This window comes from Carassius auratus, chromosome 46 (assembly GCF_003368295.1).
Source record: "Carassius auratus strain Wakin chromosome 46, ASM336829v1, whole genome shotgun sequence".
NCBI lineage: Eukaryota > Metazoa > Chordata > Actinopteri > Cypriniformes > Cyprinidae > Carassius > Carassius auratus.
The window spans coordinates 1,297,527-1,317,410 of NC_039288.1; the positions used below are offsets into that span (position 1 = coordinate 1,297,527).

The 19,884-nt window shown below is 39.0% G+C and overlaps 1 protein-coding gene across 8 annotated transcripts in view; it reads right to left on the minus strand.

Annotated features, from left to right (window-relative positions):
- Positions 1-19,884, minus strand: part of LOC113063835 (transcription factor 7-like 2) — a 46,411-nt gene that overhangs the window by 2,959 nt on the left and 23,568 nt on the right. For 3 of the 8 annotated variants that reach the window (XM_026234197.1, XM_026234198.1, XM_026234201.1), the window contains 7 exons: positions 14,923-15,001; positions 13,108-13,194; positions 11,185-11,301; positions 10,308-10,470; positions 10,106-10,213; positions 1,206-1,251; positions 45-117 (listed from right to left, as the gene is read on the minus strand). In XM_026234197.1, the coding sequence (XP_026089982.1) occupies positions 45-117; positions 1,206-1,251; positions 10,106-10,213; positions 10,308-10,470; positions 11,185-11,301; positions 13,108-13,194; positions 14,923-15,001 (673 nt within the window). The remainder of the gene's footprint in view (positions 1-44; positions 118-1,205; positions 1,252-10,105; positions 10,214-10,307; positions 10,471-11,184; positions 11,302-13,107; positions 13,195-14,922; positions 15,002-19,884) is intronic. The other 5 variants (XM_026234199.1, XM_026234200.1, XM_026234202.1 and 2 more) reach the window with 3 other exon arrangements.

The window sequence follows — 19,884 nt, forward strand, 5'->3', positions numbered from 1 at the left end:
GGGTGTTGGAGCTGAACACGTGTGTTAGTGACAGTCGTACACACCTGCAGGGACCACACCAGTCCGTTTGTTGGTTGAGGCCAAAGCGAGCACGGCATTTCTTTGGCGAGCCGGGGTCTGAGCGAAAGGCAGCATGCGTGCAGAGAATGAGAGAGATGGAGAAGAGAGGAGATGAAGAGGAAAGAGGATGCAGAGAGGTTAGCCGTCCAGACAGCAGGAGAGAGAGAAAAGCAATCACCGTCAAGACAATCAGCGCTCCCTCGTAAACCAAGCGCACTGCCAATAAACAATAGTGCATGCATACTGCCTACTACAGTGTTAAAATATACAGCGGACATGAACGCTTGTTTCTGCCACGGAATACAAAATAAAAAAGGTCAATTGTTTGACACTTTTTCTTACAATTGCAAGTTAATTTCTTGGAACAGCATGATGTAAACGTGCAATTCTGAGTTATAAAGTCAGAACTGTGAGATATAAACTCGCAGTTGTAAGAAAATAACTTCCCAACTTCATAGCTTTTTTCATCAGATCTAAACTCACAATTTATTTATTCTGAGAAAACTAAGACTTGCGGGATGTAAATTCGGAATTTGTGCAAAAACAAACACAAGAAGTGCAAGATATAAATTCCCGTGGCGAAAATGGGATTTTATATAAAGATTATTGGAGATATTGTACTGCAAAAAAAACTATTATTGCAGTCAAGATTTCACGTATATTTCAGTGTCGTTTTTTTGTAACTATTTGTGAAATTTCTGGGTGAAATGTTTTCAGTGCAGTGGATGTCACACTGCATGCTGCTGTTGATGATGCCGTGTACAACTGACGACTAAAGCAGAGAAAGTGGCATGGTTTAATTAAGCCTTAAGTATACTGCAGTATATTACACAGTTGCTCTGCTTTTCATGAGCAGAATAATCTTATTACGATGGCTGGGCTGACACGGCAGTTTGATGACACCAGTGTTTGATAAATAGCTGCATTATTAGCATTTATTAGAAACAGTAGTAATATAGTGCACTTGTGTCGTAGGTTGTGATCATCTGCTTCGAATGTGGCTCATTCAGTCAGAATACAGTTTCAACAATCAGTTTTATCTTTGATATTTTTGTATAAGAAACAGAAGTATGTTCCTCAAGATAGGCGTGACTCTTAAGCATGTGAACACACACACACACACACACACACACACACACACATACCTGTGCTGGAGTCCTGCTTGTCTCGTTTCCTTCGCTTCTTTTTGCCCTGTGGTGATGGAAGATCAGAGAAGGACGTGAACATGATGACCAATACAAACACACACACACACACACACACACACACACACACACACGCACACACACACACAATATGAATATATGATCTCTGCTTTCTTCCACCCCCTGCTTTCCCAAATACACTCTGTGTGTGTGTGTGTGTGTGACAGTGTGTGAGTGTAACTGTGTGTGTCTACTGTTTTTGTCAGTGTGTGTGTGTGTGTGTGACAGAGTGTGTGAGTGTAACTGTGTGTGTCTACTGTTTGTGTCAGTGTTTGTGTGTGTGTCATTGTCTCTTTGTGTGTGTGTGTGTGTGTGTGTGCGCGTGTCTGAGTGAGTGTGTGTGTGTGTGACTGTGTGCGTGCGTGTGTTAATGTGCGTGTGTGTGGACAAACACATCCGCACAGCAGCTCTGCAGCTAATATCTGTGCGTGGGTTGTGTGTTTCCTGTTTACATGTAGGTGACGGCTCTAAATGTAGGTGAAATTTCTGTTCACATGTGACGGGTGTCAATCTCTGAGAGAGAGAGAGATGCTGCTTCCTGAAAATACTCAAATATTGAAATTACCAAAAAAGGAAAAACAGTAGCAGTGATGAATGAAAATGAATAATTTGGTGCATTAATCTCTTTGATCTTTGGGATGTGTTTTTGTTCAAATAATTATTATTTATACTTTTATAAATTATCTAATTAACTATCAAGTATCAAGATTACAAAGACAAACCGTTTTATCTTTGGAGTAACATAAGACATGCATAACAGGTTATTTTAATATTTATATACTACTATAGTTTTTATTCATGTATTTAAATAGCTTTTATTTTTGTACCTTCAGTTTAAATTTTTATGTGTTTCTGTTTTTTATTTATTATTAATGTAAGGTATATTTTAGATTTCGTTTTTTTATTTTATTTTATTTCTAGTTATTGCCTCACCTTTAGAAATCAGAAATATTGTTTTGACAACTAACTAAAATAAGTTTTTTTAAATCGTGTGTTAATCTCTGACAGAGAGATTTTTTATTTATTTATTTAGTTTTATACATTTGTATATTACCTAATTAAGCATTAAGTACACAATTTCACATCTATGTCATGAGTATGTTATGATATTATATATTCTCTGAAAATAATCTTCAACATTCAAATAGCTATGTTTCCCCTTCAGGAACTCAAGCTGCGTCGAAACGCGCTGGGAACGCCCCTGTGTGCCACGCTCTGAATCACATGTGAAATCAGTACATTGGAATGGCAAAACATCACATGCGGGGGGATGTGGATATCAGAGGGCTTAAAGTCGGCATGAAATAAAAATTGAGAATTTGATGGAATACTGCAGTGTTTATTAGAAAATATTTGTCTGTGCACTTTTTTTCACGTGCATTATTTTCACATCATAAATTATAATAAATTCATGTGCCCTCATAATCTTTAATCAAAAACGTTAACTTCCCCTCAAAATGACTCCTCTGCTCTTCTGGTCGCGAGCTATGGAACAATGGCGGAGTTATCTTGTAGTTCACCCAAAAATGAAAATTAGGATGTGTTTTACTCACCCCCGAGGCATCCTAGATTTGACTTCCTTCTTTCAGACGAATCCAGTCTGAGTTATATAAAAAAATTGCCTTTGATCTTTCGACCTCTATCATTGGGGAAGTTGTCGCCTAATGGTTAGAGAGTCTGACTCGTAACCCAAAAGGTTGCAGGTTCGAGTCTCGTACCGGCAGGGATTGTAGGTGTGGGGAGTGAATTTACAGCACTCTCTCCACCTTCAATACTACGACTGAGGTGCTCTTGAGCAAGTCGCCTAACCGCTGACTGCTCCCCGGCTGCCGCAGCACAAAAAATGGCTGCCCCTAATATGATCATTTTAATACCACAGAAGCAAACTGAATTGAATTTAGCAGCAAATAAGTATTTTCGCAAATTTTATTTTCGAACATGAAAAATTTACAGAGGTCCGGACCTTGGTGACCTCATAGCTAGCTACGGGCCTGCTAACCTCATACTTCATGCTCCTGGAACTGCTTCTGTGTACAACTGTTGGCGCAGGCTAGAGTAAAGTGATTATTAAAGCTGCTGTAGGGAACTTTTGTAAAAAAAATTTTTTTACATATTTATTAACCCTGTCATTGTGTCATGACAGTAAGACAGATAATCTGTGAAAAAATCAAGCTCCTCTGGCTCCTCCCAGTGTCCTATTGCCATTTGCAGAAACTCCATCGCTCCCAGTAAAAAACAACCAATCAGAGCTGCGGTCCGTAACTTTGTTTGTGTTCAAAATGTAGAAAAATGTATATAATAAGCGAGTACACCATGAATCCATTTTCCAAACTGTGTTTTTGGCTTGTCCTGAATCACTAGGGTGCACCTATAATAAGTGTTTATATTCGGACTATTTTAGATTGCTTCGGGGATACCGCGGCGGAGTAACCCAGTACCTTTGTGATTCTTCATAGACATAAACAGAGAGAAGTAGTTCCGGCTACGATGTTCTTCCGCAAGACGCTAGCAGTTCTGTTTATTAACCGCTAGAGCGTCAAAAGTTACCAACTGCAGCTTTAAGTTTTGAATATGGATATTTTTCTTTAAAAAAACAAACAAAAAAACACATCGAGTTGCTACATTAGGCCTTTTTTTTAATGTAAGGGCACTTTTTATTTAACTTCTTTTGGAGTGAATCAATGCAACACCTGCTGACTGCAATAGAGCTTGAAAGATCAAAGACAATATGACTTAACTTGATGGAGGACGCGCTCAGTTTCTCTCTCTCTCTCTCTCTCTCTCTCTCTCTCTCTATCTCTCTTCCTTTCGCATGCCAATTTTGTTGTCAGTTCCCCAACTTACAACAATCCAATCAATTCCCGAAGGATGAAATCAAGTCCCGCCCTTTCATTTCAGATGCCGTTTCACTCAGATATATGACACAGTAGAGAAGACAATTGCAACTTCCGTTTAATGCAGACTTTAAAAGTCTAAAATCATCTAAATCTAGATCTAAATCATTTTTTGCATTTTTTTGCGTTTTCAGCAAGCGCTCTGTGTGAAATGTGTTAGTCTTATTTACAGTTGTTCGTATTAACAATGCACAATCACCTCTATATGGCGAGCTAAACAGACAGCACTTTAGATCGTGTGTTCTTCTCTGCCTGCACTAAACATTATGGGTGTGAATGCATGCGATCGTTGTGTTGATGTTTGGGAGCGGAGCACGCACAGTTAGCTCTCGAGGGGATGGATTGTGCATTGTGCTCCCGCCTGGCACACTTTGAGGAGTGTGTCCATTTTTACAGTCTTTACAGTTCCTTCCCCACTGTTGCTGAGCCACGGCGGCGATGAGATCACATATGAATCTAGCACTCTCTCTCGAGTTTCGGAAGCATACGCTGTGGTCTCCTCTTTGAGTGATAGAGCTATGCTAAAGCTATCTTCCTCAGAGGAGGTTGATGTTAGCAATGATGTATATAAGATTTAGAACTCGCCAAAATTAACATTTCAATCTTTTGCATATGAAAAGCGTACTGCATTTTAGATTGCTTGTTTCTCCCTGCCCTCACTATAATTAGGAGTGGGGATGCACGTGATTTATGTGTGGTTTGTTTTAGAGCGGAGCACGCACAGTCAGCTCTTGAGGGGTTCATTCATAAAATGTCCCTAAGTGTACAAGTGTGTATTACCTTGGATGTTTAGTTCTTCTTCCGCTGGCGTTTCTTCTGGAGGGAAGAAAGTCTTATGCATTATAGAATCGAGTGGTTTGCGTGCATTACGGGTCTGCAGCAAATAATGTGGTGGGAATCAATGAGTAGATAAGAGGTTCCTATTCTCCCTCTTTCCCCCAAACGTGTGCAAATGTATAAATGCGTTTGCAGGCTATTTATCCCGATTCTTTTAATTACATCATATAATATAATCAGACCATGTTCACTTGTCTGGTTGTTTGGCTGCATTTGAGTCTGAGGAATTAAAATATGAACATTCATCTGACTTTGAGAAGATATATATTTTGTATACATATATTTATATTTATATATATTATTCAGTAGAGGGATCAGAGACGGGCCTCACTCTCTAAATACAGGACTCTCTTGGTATATAAAAAATTATCAGTTAAGAGTATGTTGTTTTGTATCTCTTTCTCTGAGGAGGTTGATGTAGTCAGCAAAATATTAGGAGTTGGTATGTCGGGACCTATTAGTTCTCTTTGTCTCCACACTGAGGTGTTGAGAGCATGGGTTTAACCATTTTTCATTCCAGCTAATCTGCCCTTTAAAAAAATTAGATTTGATGGGTGGAATGAGTAGGTTTACGGGTCGACGTCTTACGTGGGATGGACGCCTGTGGGCTATCTGTTCCCATTGCAACATCAGTGGACACAGGTCTCAGGTGCTGCTGGGTGGGAGCAGACCTAGCTGTGTTTCAGCTTCTTATTTGTGGAACATCGGTTCTCACACTCCCCCAGTATATCTAGAGTCAGAGTGGCACTCCTGGGCCGAAGGCTTCTAAGCAGAAAGTGGATTTGCAGACCATTTTTTTCATTTGATAGTATTTGACTAAAAGGTCTTAATGCCTATGCCATAGGTCTTCTGAGGGCGGGCCCCTCTGGGGAAGAGCGGTGTACACCTCATCATACGGTGTCCGTCTCTCCTCAGTGCCTTCAGGAGACAAGCCTGTCAACCCTACCACCCCCGGTGTTTCAGGGCACAGCCGAATCCAGCAAGCACATCTCTCAGCATTTGCCCGGAAAGTAGTGTGAGGGTCACTACAGTCTGGGAGGGTCACTACCTCCAAGGAGGTCTCTAGAGCAGCTAGATCGGCCAACCGTGCCGGTCCTCCACTTCAGGGCACTGAGCTGAGCTGAGCAGGACACCAGAGGCCAGTCTTGAGAGACTGGTTCCCTTAGTACATCATCTGGCAGCGTGAAAGTTTCTGTCAAATGCATCTTATTGGGTCCTGCACACTGTACAAAGAGGCTACCAGATTCCATCCAGGTTGCGTCCATCTCTATTCAATGGGGTTTTGCCCTCTGGTGGGCCCTGAGCAGGCACTTGGAACATGGAACAAGAATTAGGCACTCTCTTGAGGAAGGAGGCCATCGAGGTGGTCCCTCCTCTCCACAGAGAGTCCAGGTTCTACAGCCAGTATTTTCAGCGTTCCGAAGGTTGGGGGGTGGGGGGTACGTCCGATTTCACATCTGCATTTGTTGAACCACTCAGTCATGTGACTCAAAGTCAGAATGCTCAAGATCAAACGAATCAAGGTCCGAGGACTGGTTTGTGATGATAGATTTGAAGGATGTGTACTTCCATATAACCATCCTCCCTCAACACAAAGTTCCTGAGGTTTGCATTCGGGGGCAAAGCGTACCAATATCAGGTTCTTCCGTTCGGTCTTGCACTCTCACAGCACATATTCACCAAGTGTGTGGATACTGCTCTGGCTAATCTGCAACTCTAGGGCATCTGTATACAGAATTACATTGAAGATTGGTTGAAACTAGCTCAATCAAAGCAGATGATCGGTTCTCACATGAAATAGTTGGGATTAAGACTAAATGCAAAGAAAAGTGTGCTTTCTACAGTACTGAGAACCACTTATATGGCCATAGTGTGGGATTCGACCACAATGTAGGCACGTCGGTCTCCTGGTTGGATCGAGTTGATCCTCATGGCAGTCAAGAAAGTTAAAGAAAGCCAGTCACTCACTGTAAAGCAGTTACAGAATCTGTTGGATCTGATGGAGGTTGTGTCAAAAGTGATATCTGTTGATGGCCTGTTGTACATGCGACCCTTGCAGTGGTGGCTCTGGACAAAAAGGTTTTCCTTGACGGGCAAGCCTCTCCGTATGATCAAGGTCACGTGGTGGTACTTACGTGCCTTAGACATGTGGAAGAAACCTTGATTCCTGTTACAAGGCCCAGTGTTGGGGGCTCCATGTCATGTAATGACAATGATGGACACCTTCCACACGAGCTGGGGAATGGTCATGAGTGGCCGCTCCACTTAGGGTCTGTGGGAAGGTCCCCATCTCATGTGGCACACCAACTGCCTGGTGATGCTGGCCGTGTTTCAAGCATTAAAGCAAATTCTCCCAGACCTGAGAAGCCATTATGTGCTTGTTCGCACAGACAACACACTGGTGATCTCATCAATCGCCAGAGGAGTCTGCACTCATGCCCCCTTTATAGGCTGGCACCTCAGATCGTTCTGTGGGCCCAGGACAAATTGTGACAGGTGCTGAGGCTTGCGGAATGGGAGCTCAAAACTGAGGTGTTGGAGCAAATTTGGAAGAAGTTCGGTCAAGTCCAGATAGACTTGTTTGCATCTCAAGAGAACTTACAATGTCCCCTGTGGTTCTCCCTCATGCATCCAGCTCTGCTAGTTGGGCCAGAGGCTCTGTCTGTATGCCTTCCCCCCAATTTCTCTGCTCCCGGGAGTTCTGGAGAGAGTTTGCCAGGACAGGGTTAATCTCAAATTAGCCATACTTGGAGACTCTCCATGGGAGATTCCCGTTCGGCGGGATCTCCTCTCTCAGGCAGGGGGCACCATCTTTCACCCACCTGAAATTGTGGAAACTATGGGTGTGGCCCTTGTAGGGGCACAACTCATAGCTTCTGGTCTCTCAACTGTTGTTGAGACCATACTCCACTCCAGAGCTCCCTCCACGAGGAAACTTGAAGTGGGTTGTTCACTTCATGGTGTGAAAATCGTTAGCTGCTCCCAGTTAACTGCCCGATTGGTTCAGTTCTGGAGTTCCTGCAGGAACAATTCTCCACAGGTTTGACCCCCTCCACCTTTAGAGTGTTCACGGTGGTCTTAGCTGCTTTCCACGTCCCTTTGGGTGGTCATTCACTGGGAGGCAAAACTCATTGGTTCATGCTCAAGGCCAGGGGAAGTATGAATTTTAGGAACTTCTGTCTTAGCAGTGCTTACCATGATTTCACATTAGACAGCCATTTGTCAGTATGGTGGTGTAGTCATACTCATTCCCAAAGCATTTTGAGTTCCTGAAGGTGAACGTCTCTAGGTTATGTATATAACCCTGGTTCCCTGAGGTAACGACACTGCGTCACATTGCCAAACATCCTGCATCCCTGTGAGCGACTTGCCTCAACTATCAGAGGCTAGCACTGCTTCTTTTGGGTGGCTTTTAAGCTATCTGGCCTCTACAGCACCCCCCGTGATGTTTTGACATTCCATTGGACTGATTTCACATGTGATTCAGCGTGTGGCCACAAAGGGGTGTTCCCAAAGCATTTCGATGCAGCGTCTCATACCTCGGGGAACCAGGGTTACATATGTAACCTAGAGACATTCCTTCTAAAGTAAATTTAATGAAAGTAAAAAAAAGAATATTGCATAAAATATCATAAGATTTTCCTGGGAAAACAGTGTGAAGCGTCAATAATAAAATTGGGAACTGTTGCAAACATGTTGCTCTTGTTTTCCAACATAATAATAAATAAACTATAAATGACTATTTAGCATTTTGAGGTATCTTCATTTTATTTTCAGTTTATGTGCGTCTTTTTACCGGACACAAAATTATGCACATTTTAAAGGGGTCATATGATGCGATTTCAAGTTTTTCTTTCTCTTCGGAGTATAACAAGCTGTTCATGCATAGAAAAGATTCCTAAAGTTGAAAAGACTAAAGTCTTTAACCCAAAGAGATATTCTTTCCACACCCTCCTCCTTGTTTAAATATGCCTCCACATGTCTACGTCACTGTGTTGGAAGAATTTCATAACACCGCCCAAATGTTCATGCAGAGAAATAAGGCTTTTATTTTACTTTTATTCTTGACTTGTGGAGTTGCTCTGTTTTGCTGTGAATGCAAAACTACTTTGTTTGGCCTGCTAAAAGAGGGCACAACTAGAAACCAGTGGTAAGGTTGTATTTACAACACTGTTCCAGAACAGTTAAACCTAAATATTTGTACAATGCGGGCTGTTCTGACTCACAGCCTGTGAGTACGTTTTCATGCAACATGAGCTTTGTAAAAATCAACCCATTTTAGAAAGGCAGGGCATAGAGGATAAACAATAATGTGCATTATGTGGAAAATAATATGTTTTTTTAAACCTTAAACCACATAAACATTGCATTTCACCAGATACACAAATTAATGTTCATTTAAGCAAACGTCATATGACCCCTTTAAGATTTTATGCACATTTTGGCATTTCCATCCAGCGTTTTTAAGCAATATCTTTAGTTTATGTAAACTAACTGAAATTAACAAATTATACATGAATGTAAAGTATTACTGTATTTTAAGTAATCACTGTAATGAAGATTACAAAGACCGTTGGAATAACTTGCACAATAAAACACATGCATAACAGTGTTATTTTACTATCGTTAATACTAATACATTTTGAATTAGATTTACACTTTCATTTTAATTGGTTATTTTTTGTAATTTTGTTATGTTGCCTATTTTATTCATCTTCTAATTGCTTAGTTATATTTCCATTTTAGTTTTATATTTTTGATTTATTTTATTTCTAGTTAGTAATTTCAATGTCTCAACTTAAGAAATAATAAATCCTGCCTTGGCAACTTACTTTAAGCTTATATCACCTGAAGTGTATATTTTATTTTATTGCAGATTAATTTCAATTACCTGAATTGTTTTTAATCGTTTAAGTCAACGCATAAGAAATAAATGTAATATCCATGCATTTAAAGTCTGATATAGAATAATCTCACTGCTCTGGCTCTGTAATTGGCTAAACTGAAAAGTTTGGACTCTGGATCTGCTCCTCCTTCACGATTATTCCCCACATGTCAGAATGATCCTGATGTTCCTCACTTAGCCAAAGAGTAACGAGAAGCACTTACGTAGTTGTCGCGGGCTGACCAGCTGGGATAAAGCTGCATGTGAAGCTGCCGCTCCTTTCGGGCCAGTTCATAGTACTTGGCCTGTTCCTCGCGGGTCAGAGCATGCCACTGTCACACACACACACACACACACACACACACATGCATCAGAAACCCTCCCAGACTCTGATCCTGATAGCAGATGAAGTGGATGGGAACTCACCCGTCGTCCCAGGATCTGGTTGATGGCGGCGCTCTCCTTCAGCGTGCACTCAGCGATGACTTTGGCCCGCATCTCCTTCATGTAGAGCATGAACGCATTCAGCGGCTTCTTGATCACCGGCTTCTTGGGCTCCTTCTCACGCTTCGCCTCTGGATGAGATTTGCTAAGGTATGTGTTGAGGAAGAAGGAGAAAAACACTTTACGACACACATAACAATGGTTAAAAACATTTGGATGAGCGGCCCATTACTTGCAATCCACAGTCACACATCCTGACGTCATTTCCAAAAATTTTCATCGTTATGAAAATATGTAGTTTGTATTGAATTTTTTCAACCAGGGTTCTCTTTTAGTGTAATGAGGAACATTTGACTTCACGATATGAGAGAAAGTGTCCATTTCAAGGATAATGTTGGATTTGAAGTCTGAGGATTGAAACATACACAGCTAAGATTTTTTTATAAACTCTGCTCATTTTTATCTAGGGTTGCAAAAAAATTTCAGAAACTTTCCAGGATTTTATTGAATCTGTAATTTGGATTACGCAATCAGATTCAGATGAAGTATCAAGCAAATTGAGTTCCAGAGACACTGACACTGACCGCTTATTATGATCTTGTTTCATATTCAGGAGAGCAAACTCACGAAACAATTACAGATTTCACAGAACCAAACATTTGCTCTAGAACTCCTGGAGAGATTGCCTTTTTGGTGTTGTGACCAAAATGGAGCAATCAGAAAAAATGGCAGAAACATACACTAAAACATCTGGAGTAACATTGGAGCGTGCTTGGATTTCAGGAAACTAACTTGAGTGCTTCAAGAGTTTGCAAGCCTCTTCTGTGCACTGAAGCATCAGATCTGCAGGAGAACTTACACATAAATGTTCCTGTCGAACTGGTCGTGCTCCTGTTTGCCGGAGGGAGGCACTATGGCGGGGTGTGGGATGCCTGTAGGGTGCATGCCGGGCTGAAGCATCAGAGAATGAGAGAACCTACACACACACATATACACAAACATCAGTTATTTCTGCCCACACAATGAAATTTTCAAGCTCTGTCTGTATTAAAAAGGAACTCAAAAACACACAATGCATTAACAAAACACATTGCAATGAAAAAATAAAAGTGTTGGTTTGAGTTCCCTCTTAATGAAGCATCAATGCGTCATGTGACCAGCAGCTGGCGCTCTATCTGCACCACTGAAGCACTGCAAGCATGTACTGCAACACACACAGAACCCCGTCCTGCCCGAGGGAAAACAAGCACGCCATCTGAAGCATTCGAGAACAACTCTTCAATCTCATTTCAAAGCCGACTCTCCAGTCCTGATGGGAAGGACAGCAGAAGGAGCTCAACAAAGCACCCGACACACTCGGAGCTCAAGACTCTGTTTCGGATTTGTGCCCTTGACACCAGAAGAATTGAACAAAGATGTGCGCAGTCTGTTGACATCCGAATAAAACCATTTCCACAGCTTGGATTTATTACTGCATGTAAGCATATTAACATGATTTGTTCATCTAATTCGGGTTTTGGGTTACAAAGGGAGGATTTGATCACAGAGTTGACGTCTGATGGGATAAACCACAGCGATGGGTTCATGCCAAGCTGGCGTCTTTGAGCGGGAGAGGAACAATCGCTTGACTGAATCTACTCTGAGACTGAGCTGACCGAACAAATGGCTTGAAGAAACAGAGGAGAGGAGCGGATGATGGCACAGGGACCTGGAGGCTATAAACGCCTCTTCTGATTGTTCAGAGTCACTGTCTATTTCCTCAGAGACCAACTATTAGCCTTCCTCTTGTGATGTGGGTGTGATGTTTGTGTCAAAATCAGCCCCTATTGGTTTCCATGTAATTTGACCAAAATCAACACTACAGAAAACACCAGTCGCGCAACAATTAAATCTGTGTTGCAGCTTGTCAGAGACTTATATATGAAGTTTTGAATGGCAGTGTGTGTGTGTGTGTGTGTGTGTGTGTGGACAGCCGTTTGGGATTAATAAGAGTTTTAATGTTTGTTTTTTAAGAAGTCTCTTCTTCTCATCAAGGCTGTATTTATCCAATCAAAAATGCAGACTATTTTAAAGTATATTCAAATAGACAACCATTATTTTAAACTGTAATAATATTACACAATATTCCTGTTTTTCTCTCTCTGTATTTCTGATCAAATAATGCAGCAAGAAAAACAATGCATGAGAGAAACACTGAGGTGCAGCTCACGGTCACTGCGAGTTTAAATCATATCCCAAATTGAATATAGCTTTTTTTATGTCTCTTGTGATGGTAAAATAGGTTTCTCACACTTATTTTCAGTGATGTAACAGACAGGTCTTTCCAAAACACACCTATGGGTCAAAATAAGTCTACAGAATGCGTGTCAAATTGACCTATAACATCCCATACTCTTTTGCATACATACCACCTCTAGATCTTCAAATGTAATGTGTATTTGCACGTTAGCTGTGCTAGCATACACAGTATAGCATGATCCCTCGTAACCTTAATTAAAGGAACGTTCCGGGTTCATTCGACTCGAGCTCTGCTAGAAGCATTAGTTTCAACTCTCGTTTACATGAGGCATGATTCTGGTCGGAGTACCACTAGTGATGCACTGCTGACAAACCCAATGGACATGTTTTAGGCGAGTAAAGGGTGAATCCGAGCTGAACCCAGAACGTTCCTGTAAGCGTGGCTCAGTGTAGCTGTAGTTCAGGCGGATCTGTGGCTCTGAGCTCAGCGGCTGAAGCGTCGCGAGGCGGGCAGCAGAAGCACAGGGGAGGGCTGGTACTGTACCTGGGGAAGGACGAGCTGCTCTGGAGGCTGGAGGAGAAGGACTGTCTGAAGCCGCAGGAGGGCAGAGGATAGACAGGCTGATTGGGCCTGCGGGTCGGGGGACACAGTTAGAGCCTCCAGCGGGTTCAGCAGGAAGATTTCCTGAAGGATGCACTGCTTACAAACTCTGAATGTGTTTGGGGGCGGGACTAACTGTCTGTCTGACCAATGGAGGCAGGAGACCCCTCTGAAAACAGTTCTAGTGCTGCAGGGGACGCACACGCTCAACTGAACCCTAGCGCTGGAAATCTGATCAACAGAGCCATAACTATAGTTATCTAAAACTACAACTGAAACTACAAAAAAAAAAAAAAAAAAAAAAAATTTTATTTATGTTTTGAACTAAATGTAAGTTTTATGTATTGGAATTGCATAGAAAAAAAATGTATCCGCTTGAATAAAATGGTTGTTATGTGTTGCACTTTATCTGTGCGTTTTACATGGGTATGATTTTATTTACATTTTCAAATAAACATTTTTAAATGCATTTATTCAAACCAGAATCAGTTCGTTGTGGTAATTAAATGTGTTCAAGTAAAAAGTATAAAAGTGGTTAAAATATGGCTTGCTGTGGAACAAGCAATGCTGAATTTGTTAAATGTACGAGACTAAAACTAGTCTGATTCATTGCAAATAAATACATAAGCCTGGTTATTAAGTATTTAAAACAAATTGAGTTTACATAAAAGAAATCTGAAGTTTATTTGTTTTCAATGTAAACAGTGCAGTCCAAATGGATGCACATTTTATATGCAATTCACAAAACATAAATCTTAAATTTAGGCCTAAATATTTTTTGACTAATTCTTCACAGTTGATGTTTTTAAGCTTCAGTGTTCGTCACTGTCAAATATTCCAGCTGACCAATCAAATCAAAGAAGGCGGGGCTTTATATGCTAAAAACAATATAGGCTGAACCATATGAGCATATTTTATAATAACAATATTATTTGCACAGTCCAAATCTCATTCCTCTTTAATTATTCCCCCTAAATCCTCTACATAATTTTTTTTTTAAACGACACTCCCTTATTTTCTCACTATATGTTCAGTTTCATCCTGATTCTTCACTTTTCAGCAGTGAATTATTCATGTTTCCAGCTAGTTTTCTCAGATCATGACAGAATTCAGTAACAGTTAACAGAGCAAGACCAACACACGGGTTCAGTCCCCAGATCCACACACACACACACACACACACACACACACACACATATATCCTCCCCCACACTGTATGATCAGAACACCTGTCACTCAAACATCAGCCTGACAGCCACAAAACAAAACACCAGAGACATCCACATCAGCACTGAACTATGTAATAACTGCACATCATGTAAAATAAGAAGTAACAATAAATAAAATGTTCAAAATGTATTATTTAAAAAAACAATACAGTGTCCCTCAAACAGAGGATTAATGTCCTTCATCACACCAGGGTCTGTATCTGCATCAAATATGACAGAATCCATTATTTTCACTCACATCTTAGCCATTCATAACAAAATCTCTGGGAACGTTATCTCCTCCCTTTTATAAGCTGATAAGTCTGTGTTCGTAGTGCTATCCTAACTACGTGCGATATTTATCATCAGTGAGAAATCATGAACGATATGCGAGCCGTCATCGATTCACTCACTAAAACACGTCTTGAGAGTCCGAAAGCATTGACTGCGTGATGAAGGCTATTAGAAAGCACTTTAGACCCAATATTGTCAAATATTGTGATGACAGCTCCAGACAAAGCTGAAGGGACTGCAGACGGCTCAGTCTTACCAGTTCATGGACGGTGTGATCTGGCCTTGAGGCAGCTGGTAGAAACCGGAGATCTCCTGCGACTGATGTCTGTGAACACCTGTAAGACAGAGAGAGGAGGACGGCCGTTATTAACACGCTGGGAACCTGCCATTACCCAAAGATCAAACGCCTCCAACCCTGGCCAGACGACCAGAGAGCATCTTTTCCCGCAGATACTGTTAAAGAGTGTGATGCTTCACATGGAGCTCGCAAGAGAAATGATGAAGGAAGGAGAAACACACACACACACACACACACACAGCTGTTCAAAAGTTTGAAATCGCTAAGATTTTTTATGTTTTTTTTTTAAAGAAGTCTCTTCTTCTCGTGCTGCATTTATTTGATTAAAATACAGAAAATAAACTGTAATATTGTCAATATATTATTGCCATTTAATATAAAGGTTTTATATGTTAATATACTTTAAAGTGTAATTTATTCCTGAGATGTGCAACTGTATTTTCAGCATCATTCCTCCAGTCTTCAGTGTCACTTAAGAATAATATACTGATTTATTATCAGTTGTGCTGCTTAATACTTTTTTTTTTTTTCAGGATTCTTTAATTAATAAAAAGTTAAAATGAACAGCAATTATTTAAAATATTATTCTATTTATTTTATTCTATTTTAATATTTAACAAATATTAATAATTATTTAGTAATTCTTTTTTAAAATGATAAAAAAAAAAAATATATATATATATATATATATATATATATATATATATATATATTATAGCCTAATGAAAAAAAAATTACAATTCAGCATAAAGTAATTTTTTTTTTTCTAAATACACTTCCCCTAAATACATGTTTACAGGTTTAATACATTCCATTTAATTTTAATAATCAAAAATAATGTCTAATCAATTGATTTAAAAAATAAATTATTATTATTTACAAAAATAGGGCCATATAAAATGTTTTTGGTAATTTTGTTATCTTTCCATTTAATGATTTAATACACATTTATTTTCAAAAACAAATACATTTAGACATTTAACATTTTAAAATGCAATCAAATGAAAATGCAACAGTTCCTTGGAATTTTGCATTTATATTTAGGTTAACTATTTAAATTAAAACATGGAAGAACAATTGTGTGTTATTCCTTAAATATTTAATTATATTTAATTTTTAATCGGAGAAGTGCAGTCTATTGGACAACAGTAATGCATTTCTGTCATAATTTCTTTGACTTTTATTTTGGCGGGTTGTTGTAAGGAGCTGTGGGTTTCAGTGATGGTAGTGTTTCTTCATGTGCTAATGTCCTCATATCCAGTGGCAGATGACAAACTCACATTCTGCACTATACTTTAACTTCATGTTTATAACTGGAGTCCTTCTCTTGGGTGATTGTAGTTACACAACACAGTACAGTTAAGAGCCTTGAGAAGCAGCACAGGTCTCAAAGCCCGTTCTCTCATATCTTCAGTACACTTTCAGTTATGATTAATTTAAGCATCAACAGATGTTTATCCAAAAATGCCTTATTAGAAATGGAAATGACAGCTAGATGAGTCAGTAGCTTTCATACAGTAGGAGTACAGAGCTGGAGAGCCGCTCATATTGAGATCTCTGACCTTTAATTGGTATTTTGACAAATTTGAGACACAGTTGAGACGTCTTCTGAAACTCTAGAGGAGACGCACATCAGATTACAGAGCTCAGGACTTCATTTAATCTTAATGCCGTCTAGGTATTCTTATGGTCAGCTTCATATTTGAGAGTAAATATGATTTTGTAATCGTGCAAACAACAAAGCGAAGCAGCACTAAGGTTTTGTAGAGGAAGTCATTTGTCAGATGCACCCTACAGTTAAGAGCGACCCCAAGCAGCCTGTGTTTGCTGAAGAATGCTGCGTGATGACTATAATTTGCATTTGCTCTGGGCCTGTTTGTGGAGCGAACCCTCAATAAATCTGCGAGCTGGAATGTGCCCGAGTCAATCGGCTCTACCTGAGAACCAGAACATCAAGATTAAAGTCAGGAACTCTAAACTAAACGCGTGTTAGAGATCTTTGTGCGAATGATTCGATGTGTAGGTTTCACAATTTTTGACATCATTTTTAAAACGACAGATTTACAGAAGCTCTTTTGCTCATTATTAATTTAATGTAATTATTTATTTCACATTCTAATCAAATTAACCATAAATAACTGCATATATGGATATTGATTACTGTTGTAGCAGATGATTTAAACAACTGTATAGACATTACAAAAAAATATTTTTTTTTGCATATAATTTCACTTCATATAATTCTGGAAATACCCCATATGTTAACGAATGGGAAAATTAGGCTAAAACTATTTATTTTTTAAACATGTAAAGCAGTTAAATTACTGGAAGCATTATGATTTTTTATATCTTTTACTAGATTTATAAAATTTAATTTTTTCTGCTCACCATTTATGTGCTCAAAAATATAGTAAAAACATTAATATTTTTAAATAATAATAAATAATAATAATAATAATAAAAAATAATAATAATTATATATATATATATATATATATATATATATATATATATATGTATATATATATATATATATATATATATTTTTTTTTTTTTTTGCATATAATTTTATTTCTGGAAATACTCCTTATGTTACCGAATGGGAAATTTATGCTAAAACTATTTATTTTTTAAACATGTACAGCAGTTACAGTACTGGAAACATTATGATTTTTTATATTTTTTATTAGATTTATAACATTTTATGTTTTCCACTCACCAAGGCGGCATTTATGTGCTCAAAATACAGTAAAAACATTAATGTTGTTAAAAAAATTATATATATATAAATGTTTTCAATGTGAATGCATATTTCTGTGATTTAAAGCTGCGAAAATCCAGCGTTGATCACAGGAACACATTTTTAAATAAATTTACAATACATTCAAATAGAAAACAGTGAGCATATGTCAGACTTCATTTACGAATCGTAATGTTTCCAAACTTTCGACAAATACTGTATATGAATTTCTTACCAACCCCAGTTATTGTTTATGACTCTAAGTTACATTTTTTTTTTTTTAAGTCGTCGAAACATTCCCAGTGCTGCCAACAGTAGATATAATGAGAAAACATGAACAGCAAATGGGCTTTCAATATAAGACACGTTCCACTGCGTGAAAGTGAAAGCGATTAAACCGATGCCTGAGATGACTGGACCGCAAGCGCAGAGAAAACTCCATCAAGATATCAAACACAGTACAGTAAAACATCAACCCTTCACATACAGTAAGCATCAGAGGTTCAAACGTTCAGTGTTTGTGCCTCCACGTCAGGTCACGGTGGTTGAGTCTGACACACTTCACTGATTTACACACAGTGAACACGAGGACAGGTGTCTGACCCCAGTCCATCCATGGCTTGAACTACAGCTAATGGGAAATAATCAAGCATCTGTCGTCTCCACTCCATTTACAGTGGATTTCAGAGTTATTAAGAAGGAGAAATGCACTCATTACTGTATTAAGGATGGGTCATAACAACACTTGGCTAGACGACTAGTCATCCAACAAACAAGCTCAGGTTTGCTTATGTGTTTGAGCATCATATATAGCTTTTATGGCTATAGAGTGAAAATATGGAAGAAACAAATAGCTTCGTTTTATTTAGAGACTCAAACGGAGCAAGAAAATAAATAAATATAATGCAACTTGGTGCAGATGCTGATACTTAAATTCTGATGCTTGTAATGTAGCTTATATAAAATGATATATTTATCTAATTCACTGTATATCTCCTTCGTAAGATGATATTTAATGCTTAGTTTGATGAACATGCAATGCAATGATTTTTGAGAAATAAATGTTTCTCACATTCTCATATTTGAGACTTGAAGATTTCTGGATAAGTTTGAACCCAAGTTTGCTTCAATACGTGTCCGTCTTGAAATATTACAACGTTATTCTTATTTTAACTCTGTAAAAAATGCACAAGCTGAAGGTGAATGATGATTACACTGAAAGGTCTTTTACTTTGAAATCATCTGTCACTTGTTTTTAGCAAAGTTTAGATCAATCGGAGGCCTTCGAAAGTTCTGTATCAAACACGACATAAAATATACTGTGATCTAAGTATAGTCTACTAATTGTAGGCTGTTTACTGTACAGTCGTTGAATTAAAGGAATCATTCATCCACAACTGAACTCTGCCATCACTCACAAAATGCAAAAGAAGAGTTGTACTTTAAGGAGCTCTTGCTTTATGAAGCACAGCTGTCAAGACAAAACAAAAAAACACAGATAAAAGTGGAAGGCGGTGGGTTTGAGCTTCAGCGGAGGAGAAGATTATCAGTGAACAGTGACTGAGACGCAGATCTGTTCCTCACACAAACCATCAGAAGACTTCAGAAGAATATAATGCAGACATTTAGAATTAGGACTGTTTAATGTGTTAATCTGGTGTGATTAATATCACATCTGTACATCATCTTACATCTGATGAACGTGATGATGCAGGAGCTTTAGAGAACGCGGTTATACGCCGTAAAATTCAAGAAGTGAGGGTGAAAATGAAATGCCCCTCTTATATTTAAATCATATGATACGGTTTAGCGCTGAAATTTCCTTAACATCTGCACAAATGTGATATTGATTGAATACAGCAGTTCAATAAACATAATGTGTTACATTTTAGACAGTATTGCCAGCAATGTCTGTTTTTGCTCAGTTTGACGAACAAACTTCGTTCCAATCAAAGCCACTGCAGAACTGCTGTGTCTCGATACAGCACAGCCGTGATTCGTTACAGAGTGAATCAAGTGAGTCAATGATTCAGTGACTCATTCACAATGACACCTACTTGCTTCCTTCTTGAATGAATCAGCCGTTTGAACGAATCAAGTGAGTCAATGATTCAGTGACTCATTCACAATGACACTCACTTGCTTCCTTCTTGAATGAATCAGCCGTTTGAACGAATCAA